The sequence below is a fragment of the Oncorhynchus kisutch genome, linkage group LG25, assembly GCF_002021735.2.
Source record: "Oncorhynchus kisutch isolate 150728-3 linkage group LG25, Okis_V2, whole genome shotgun sequence".
Taxonomy (NCBI): domain Eukaryota; kingdom Metazoa; phylum Chordata; class Actinopteri; order Salmoniformes; family Salmonidae; genus Oncorhynchus; species Oncorhynchus kisutch.
The window spans coordinates 21,717,346-21,726,129 of NC_034198.2; the positions used below are offsets into that span (position 1 = coordinate 21,717,346).

General features: G+C 41.6%; 2 protein-coding genes across 2 annotated transcripts; one reads left to right on the forward strand and one right to left on the reverse strand.

Moving 5' to 3' along the window:
- Nucleotides 1-593: 593 nt before the first annotated feature.
- Nucleotides 594-4,341, reverse strand: LOC109870074 (glucose-induced degradation protein 4 homolog). Its single transcript, XM_020460399.2, has 6 exons — nt 3,931-4,341; nt 3,523-3,582; nt 3,294-3,401; nt 2,670-2,771; nt 2,426-2,556; nt 594-2,047 (listed from the first exon to the last, which is right to left on the reverse strand). Exons 1-6 carry the CDS (start codon nt 4,117-4,119, stop codon nt 1,984-1,986), a joined length of 654 nt encoding a protein of 217 aa, XP_020315988.1. The 5' UTR covers nt 4,120-4,341; the 3' UTR covers nt 594-1,983.
- A 41-nt stretch (nt 4,342-4,382) lies between these two features.
- On the forward strand, nt 4,383-6,963 carry LOC109870073 (ATP synthase mitochondrial F1 complex assembly factor 2-like). The gene is made up of 8 exons (XM_020460397.2): nt 4,383-4,896; nt 5,036-5,080; nt 5,215-5,363; nt 5,543-5,640; nt 5,764-5,844; nt 6,010-6,122; nt 6,412-6,527; nt 6,645-6,963. Exons 1-8 carry the CDS (start codon nt 4,776-4,778, stop codon nt 6,780-6,782), a joined length of 861 nt encoding a protein of 286 aa, XP_020315986.1. The 5' UTR covers nt 4,383-4,775; the 3' UTR covers nt 6,783-6,963.
- The last annotated feature ends 1,821 nt before the right edge of the window (nt 6,964-8,784 follow it).

Below are 8,784 nucleotides of genomic sequence, written 5' to 3' on the forward strand. Positions count from 1 at the left end.
ATATTGAGTTGCCTCAGAAATGCCTCAATTCGTCCAGGTATGGAGTCTAGAAAGTGTGGGAAGCATTGGAGTCAACCCATGTTGACTCCAATGCTTCCCACAGCTGTGTCAAGTTGGCTGGATGTCATTTGGTTGGTGGACCATTCTTGATACACAAGGGAAACTGATGAGCATGAAGAACCCAGCATTGCTGTTCTTGATACACTCAAACCGGTTTACCTGGCACTTACTACCATACCTCCGTTCAAAGGCACTTAAAACTTGTGTCTTGCCCATTCACCCTCTGAATGGCACACATACACCAACAGTAATTATTTAACCTGTCTCCTCCCCTTCATCTACACTGATTGAAGTGGATGTAGCAAGTGACATCAATAAGGGATCATAGCTTTAACCTTGATTCACCTGGTCAGTCTGTCATGGAAAGAGCAGAGGTTCTTAATATTTGACATACTGTGTATTTGTCCAGCTAGAATAATATTTAGTTCATTGTGTGTTTTTGTGGAGTAATATAAATAACAGGACCCATTGCTAGTATGTCAGTGAAGTACAGTTCATACAATAGTCTTAAAAGAAAAAAACATAATAAGGGGTGTTTTGATACGATTTACTCCATTCTTCACACCAATCTGCTTTCGGTCCATACTCACACACACACACAGGTATAATACATTTTGCTACAGTTTAAAAAGATGGCACAATTGCATGGACAGGTGCAAATGTGGAAGGGTAGTGCTTGAAAAGGGCAATTAGACAAAAGATTTCCTTTTAACGATAAGACATTTTGAATACTATTTTATAGAATACATCTGTTTTTTGAAACTTGGAGATGTATGGTTGAAGTCAAGAATGATGCTGTTGCATAATGCTGCATAGTTAACAATGAAGGGGCATGGACACCCAAGGAAAACAGAAGTTGGTGACAAAATTATTTCTGTTTTAATGAATGCGAGTGAAAAGTAAAATGCTGCTGCCTGCATGGGCCTAGTAACATATGATTCCATCTTAAATCCAACCATGACCTGTGTGTTACATTACACATGTATATTGGATTAGAAGTGTGGTATTGGAGTTAAACCCAACGTGTGCAAATTAAACCCACGATACAAGAACCACAAGCACTCACAAATGTCACTTGTCTTTTCCACAGAGCACGGACCTCCAGACAGTCATTACTCTGTCGTCTGAACATTTACAACGAGTAGCTGAAGAGGTAACTTGCAAAATCTCTTTGCAGGCAATCAGAAGAGTTAGCCTAGATTGAGAATAGAACAATACCACTGCCATTCAATGAGCTATGAAGTCTTTAAAGCTTCAATCCAAAAGAGTGTAGTTCATCAGAACATTATTCCACACGCTGACATTTAGCTTCAAAAGAGATCCAGCGTTTGATAGAGTAGAGCAGAAGAATCTTTGTCCAATATCTGTTAAGCGCAGATGAGAATTGGATAAAAGCAGACAAATCCCCAGTTGCAAGAGGAAAACCCCAGCTTTATTTATAAAGTGTCCAAAGACAAGTGTTGTAGTACTGAAGTCTCCATTTTCATAACTCATGACTGGACCTTGACGCAGCAGAGTGAAAGTCAACAAGCTTTTAAAATCAGACGTTAAAACAAATTAAGAAATGATAAAGCATCACACTGCTATGGCTCTCTGCCCCAATCCCACAGGACTGAAGCTCCTGCCTGCCCTGGCTGGGGCAGAGCAGTCCTTTCCCTCTGTCTCTTCCATCCATCCATACCTTCCTCCGTGAAAGTTCCAGTCCAACAGACCTGCTTCCATCTGTCCATCAATAAATCCATCATTCCATTTCCTTTTCTTCCTCAGACAGAAAAGCACATCCACTTGGTAGGAGTAACAACACCGTTTTCATGTCTCCCTTCCACCCATCCTTCCCCAGTCCTTCTCAGTCTTCATGCCTCCTTCATGTAGCTTCTGCAGGCCTTAAAGTCTTTCTGAGCCAACAAAGCCACAATGCCTGGGTCACCGAAACTCATAGATGGCTGCACTGTGTTCCAGAACATGGGTGAGGTTCAGAGACTGGTACCTGTGACGGAGAGGGAGTCAGACAGTGCTATTTAGTGCAGAAAGTCAGGAGAGGAGAGATGCATTGGCCAGTCCCAAATCAAATCAATCCCAAGCCCTCAACTCTTATTGTACAGAGAGCAGTTATTCAATTTATTTTTGATTAGTTGAAAAAAATATTTAAAAAATAAGTTCACACCCCACAGAATTAGGGCATGAACTGCATCCTGACGCTGATAACCTGAGCAAATAAAATATTAATAAAAAAATAAAAGAAACACATAAGAACTGATGATGCACAGATGCATATGTTCTAAGTTCACAAGGCCTGGTGGCTACATCTGAAACAGTTTTATCACATGTTAATCAATGACCCAGTTAGTATTTAGTCTCCTGTTACCATTCTGAGCTCCTGTGATAGTAGTATCCCTCTATGGTGGCTGTGGACTTTTGGAAGCAGATGTAGTAGAAACCAGCGAAGGAAGCACCGCTGATGTCTTTAATGGTGTGATCAGGGACCAGGAACTGCTCCTGTGGAAGAGAATACAACAGTTAGTACATCATTATAACAACAGTATTTTTACAGGAAATGTTGCCAAACCTCATATCCATGATTCAGCTTTTCCTTGGTAATGGAGCTTTACCTTCCACCTCATGAAGATGTAGTCAGACTTCTTCAGCTCTTCATAGTCAAACTCATCCGAGTTGAACGTCTTTGCATACTGGTAGAAGGCCTGGAATTTGCCCTGGAGCCCAAATATAAAATCGTTAATCGCTGGAACAATACAATACGTTTAACAATCATAACTATTGTTCTTGCTTGACAAATCTACCGTTATCAGACCCCCCCCAGGTTCCAAACAAATTCAATCACTTTTCACCCGGTGCAAAGTCAACCCACCTGGGATAGCTTAATCGAATCCCCTCATTGCTTGAAATCACTGCCCCCACTTTAAGCACCACATTCACCAAATCCTGATACGACCAAATAACCAGTGGCGGAACACCAAAACTAGCCTGTTAGCCGTTGCATCCCAGGGAATTTTGACAGACGTCACAATACTATTTATTTTACATAGTCTGTCCACGAGAGATTAAACAGCAACCAAAAAACATTAATGAGGGGGATGACACCCTCACATTCTCACCAGGAAAGATTATCTCCTACTTCATTTGACACGGAGGTCTAAAGCAGATCAACATGGGTGGAATCAGACTATTAAATTAAATTAGGCTAAATTAAATGAATGATCGCATATTCGATTTACCCAGTGCTTGCGATCCACATCCTCATCTGCATCCCACTTCCTGGTTAGAAACGGACGCTTCCTACTGATGATCTCCCCTGCAAAGAACGTAGTCAGAGTGGGGTATTCCTACAGAAGAAGAAAACAGAAAGAGAAACGTTATGCTGGGAATCAAAACCATGATTAAAATAAAAGGGTTAGAATAAACCTGTATTCAACCTCTTTTCAGTATCAGGTAAATCATTCTCACCTCTGTCAACCCTTTGATCTTCAAGTACCCACACAAGTATGAGTCTTCCATGGTCACATGCTGAAAGAAACAACACAAGACTTGAAAACGGTATGTAAATGTTCACTTGCTAGATAGTGGAATGAAGGATCATTCATTGTGTAACTTCTTTCCAATGGTGTCATGATGTGAGCCAACGATGCATCTGAACACAGCTGAATCACATTCTGGTAATAACATGTTCACTACTAATGCCAGCTCACCTACCGTCACTAGAATGTAAATTCAATTAATGCTAACATCTAGGTTTCATGGCCGGTGATTATGAACACTCCTGGAAGCTGGCAATCATTACGTGTTTTGACATTTTTGTCAGCACAATTAGTCGTCAACTGACTGGCAAATGAAAGTTTCATAAATCTAACGGACCTGCAAAACAACCTCGACATCGTAGGAGTTGCCTTTGCTCTTCTGATGTCCTCGGAACTTGGAGCCACTGTAGAGAAGCGAGGCGATAACACCGGGCTGGTGGGTGTTGATCAAGGGAGGTGGGATAAGCGAGGCCGAGGACTTGAAGGCCATGGGGGTGTTACTGATGTATCCAGCGGGGACAGGCATGGTTCTGGTACCGCGGGGAGGACACCGACCGCAGTCAGTGGCCGTCCGGGCGATAGATGTGGGAAGATGGTACAGAGAGCACGAATGAGGCGGCTCACCTACATCCAAATCCCTTCAAATGTAATACTTCAGTCACTCACACCAAGCTCCAGAAAAGTAAATGGACTTCGTCGCGGGCGTCATAAAACAGCAGCATTCTCTTCTCTCATTAGCCAAGGGATGCACTCATCTAAAAGCGCGCTGCTCATTGGCTTATTTATCGCAACGCTATCAATGACTTTTGAGGATGTAGTCCTTTTCGCTCTGGCACTCTTCCATTCTGTTTGATTGTATAACAAGAATGGAACTACATTTCCCATGTATCTGGGAAATCTGTGAAACACGAAAGGTCACACATGCGATGCAGTGAGAGTTGTGCAAATACGATCGTATTTCTCCAAATTATTCGTTTTAGATCAGTCAACCTTCAACTACTCTTCGTCAGTCGTTTCTTATAGCAACAGTAGTGTGTCCTGCATTTTGAAAAGCGATACTATCCGGCATTCATAATTCCTGTTAGCTAACGTTGTTAGTTCAGCTAGCCAAATCAGCTGTAGGTTTGAACCCCACTTCAATTGGGGAAACTTGTTTGTTAAAACATCTCTGTCACTGACACGATGCTGAGGAATCTTGTGAGATTTCACAATTGTCTGGGGCATGCTTTCTCTCCCCCCACTGTCTGCCCAAGAGGTCAAATGTTTAAGCTGCTCTCTGTGAAATCCTACTCAATTATCACAGGTAAGAGATGCACCAGCCACTTGTTTCATCAAATATCAACAAAAGGCTCTCGAGCTTGCTGGTTTACAGTGATCGTGGCTATGTGCACCACGGAGGTTGCACATTTCTTGTCATGTTTACTTTGTTTCGCTCTCAACAGAAAGAAAGAAATTCTATGAGGATGTTAGCATATCCCATGGAGAGGGTGAGTATTGTAGCGGAACTTGGAGAGTGAGGGTCTTTCTCTCTTGAAATTATTTAAATAAGAAGTCTGAGTGCTAAGAATTCAAGAACTCACTTATTTTTTTATTTTTTTTTACCTTGATTTTTGGTCTGCAGGTGGCATGTTTGAGATCAACCTGGACCGGCGGAAACTGAAAACACCAGGAGGAAAGCTGTTCACAGCCCCCAACGAAGCCTTAGCCATTGCCGTGGCGAATGAATGGGATACTCAGAAAGACATTCTCAAGTTCTACAGCATGCATATGGTATGACCTTTTACCTCAGTACTTTTGTTCAATGCTTCATGTTGGCTGTATCTGAAATGGTCACTGTACCCCATACAGGGCACTACTTTCACGAGAGCTTTTGACTTGGGCCTGGATTCAAACTAATGCTCTATATGTGGGAAAAGGGTGCAATTTGAGATTTGTTCTCTCTCCTCCAGACCACTCTCTGCAACACGGCCCTAGATAACCCTACGTTCCGCAGCAAGGACCAAATGATCACTGCTGCCCTCAAGTATTTGGAGACTGACACTATCTGGTACACGAGATATTTGTAGTAGCATGAGGGTTTAGGTTCCCTCCATCCGAAATTATTTCTACAGATCATTCATGTGTATAATTGCACAGAGATTGAAACTGTGAGTATGTTGTCTCCTTGCAGTTACAGAGTTGAGGAGCCTCCATCACTAGTTGAGCTTCAGAATAATGAATGGGACCCTGTGTTGAACTGGATTGAAGACCGGTTGGTTTCACTTTAACATGATCATTGACTAATTTTCTGTGAGTTACCTTACAAAAAGTTCACTGGACATGTATACGTATTTGCATGTCATCTTCAGCAAAGGAGGGAAACAGAGATTTGTAGCATTGTCTTGCAAATACTTGAATGAATGTTTTTCTGTTTCAGGTACAACGTAGTCATTGGCTCCTCCACCAGTATACTGGGGCCAGAGATCCCACAGGCGACAATGGATACTTTCCGCCAGCACCTGGGTTCCTATAACTTCTGGTCCCTGACAGGTAAAAACATCTAAGAGTCATTAGAGGTACTCCCGTCCCGTGCACATGTGCAAATTCTTTACTGTATGTGGGTGCTAAAAAGGAATCCGCCTCTTGCCTAGACCAATGGACTGAAAATGGAGAGATAATTGTCTCTATTTTCAGTTTGTTGGGCCACTTCAGGTAGAGCCTCTTGCTTTGCACTCAGAAGTAGGACCGGTGTTTATGATCACATAATATTGTCTCAGTCTCAGTGAAATAGGCTGTACAAGACTACTAATATTCTTTGTGTGACCTCCTATGTGTGTAGGTCTGGAGTATGTGATCACCCAGCTGAAGTCAGTGGTGCTTGCCTTTGCTTTAATAGACAAACACATAACAGTGGAGCAGGCCGTGCTGCTGTCACGACTAGAGGAGGAGTTCCAGGTAGGAACTCGCCACAGAAACAATGCATATACAGAGAAAAGCGTTGTGGATATGTATTCAATCTCTTTCTCTCTTACTAATTATTTATTTTCCTCTGTCTCTTTTCCCTCTCTATAGATCGGGCATTGGGGAAATGTAGAGTGGGCTCATGATGTTGACCTGTATGAGCTGAGGTCACGTACAGCAGCAGGGGCTCTGTTTGTACATTTCTCTTCTGAAAGTTCAACGGTCAAACGCAAACTCATGCAAGACTAAGGAGGACATTCAGTGCTTCCCTGAGTCAACACAAACTCCGACAGGACTCTTAAGAGCAAAGGCAACCGAAGCAGTGTACTGGCCTCTGACTGGGAAGAAATCCCAACTCCTTCAGACTTGTGTTTATCTCTGGTTGTTGTCCTTTGCGGAATAAAAACACAGAATATTCTATGTCAATCAATCAAATGTATTTATGAAGCCCTTTTACATCAGCAGTGTCACAAAATGCTTATACAGAAACCCAGCCTAAAACCCCAAAGAGCTAGAAATGTAGTTGCCTGGAAACCTGACGTTCAATTGCATTGAATTCTACATCGGGCAAAAATTTGCGTTTGAATCAGGAAAGTTACTTCTCATGACCTCTACAAGCCAGAATATTTAATAATATAATATTTGAATGTACTTTAGCGGTTGTCCGTGCGGTAGGAATGAGGAAAGTATAATTACAAACTTTTCAAAGCAATTGTAGTGCATTCAGATTTCTATCACCAGACGCATGTTCACAAGATAAAAATACATGCACGAGACGCAGCAAAATTAAGGCAGTTATTTCACAACACATTAAGTGTGCCACTACTCTTCTACCATATAGGCTATCTACCTAGGCTACCTGTAATGGCAGGTAGCCTAGTGGTTAGAGCGTTGGACTAGTAAACAGAAGGTTGCAAGGTTTTACAAGGTAAAAATCTGTTGTGCTAGTTAACCCACTGTTCCTAGGCTGTCATTGAAAATAAGATGTTGTTCTTAACTTACTTGCCTAGTTAAATAAAGGTAAAATATACATAAATATGTCTACAACACAAAAAAATCAAGTTTGTATGTGTATCTCCTCACTGTTCCATAAGATTAATTTAAATTTGTTATTTAAATCAGATTTTACTGCTTGCATAGTTAATTGATGTGGAACATAGTTCCGTGGCTCCATGCAGTACTGTGCACCTCCCATAGTCTGTTCTGGACTTGGGGATTGTGAAGAGACCTCTGGTGGAATGTTTTGTGGAGTATACATGGGTGTCCGAGCTGTGTGCTAGTAGTTTTAAACAGACAGCTCGGTGCATTCAACATGTCAATACTTCTCACAAATACAAGTAGGGATGAAACCAATCTCTCCTCTACTTTGAGATTGACATGCATATTATTAATGTTAGCTCTGTGTACATTTAAGGGCAAGCTGTTCTGCCCTATTATTAGCCAATTGTAGTTTTGCTAAGTCCCTCTGTGGCATCTGACCACATGACTGGACAGTAGTCCAGGTGTGACAAAACTAGGGCCTGTCGGACCTGCCTTTTAAGAAGGCAGAGTCGTGCTTTATTATGGACAGATATCTCCCCATCTTAGCTACTATTGTGTCAATAAGTTTGTACAATGAGAGTTTACAATCCAGTGTTACTCCAAGCAGTTTAGTCTCCTCAACTTGCTAAATTTCCACATTATTCATTGCACACGAATAATGAGTACATGGCCTTTAAGGCCAGATTGTTCTTCAAGATGTTCAAACGTTCATAGATGACCAGCAGGGTCAAATAATCAGTGATTATAGAGGGTGCAACAGGTCAGCACCTCAGGAGTAAATGTCAGTTGGCTTTTATAGAAAGAGAAAGATGTGCAATTTAATTTCAGTAAAGCAGCCAAGTATGATGATGGCCATCTCTTCTACAGTTTGTGTTTTGAATCAGTTTCTCAGTCATCAGTGACTTTTGGGAACATTGCATGTTTCTATGGAAACAGTGAGTGTTGTTCCTTCAGGGGAGGAATGTTAATTCCTTGTTCCCCCTGTCTCAGCCCAGATGTCTCTCTCACTCTCAGTGTATTATGCTTAGTAGCTTGTAGCAAAGCTGACTTAGTTTTTCTGTTGCTTCAGTAAAAATGTAATTTATCATTGGGTCAAACTGACTAAAACATGTTTATTGTTACATACACAGCTGTTACACACATCACCAGCTTTTTTGTCAAACCACTTTGAATCAAACCCTAAATGCATTAGAATAAAGATGTTCAGAAA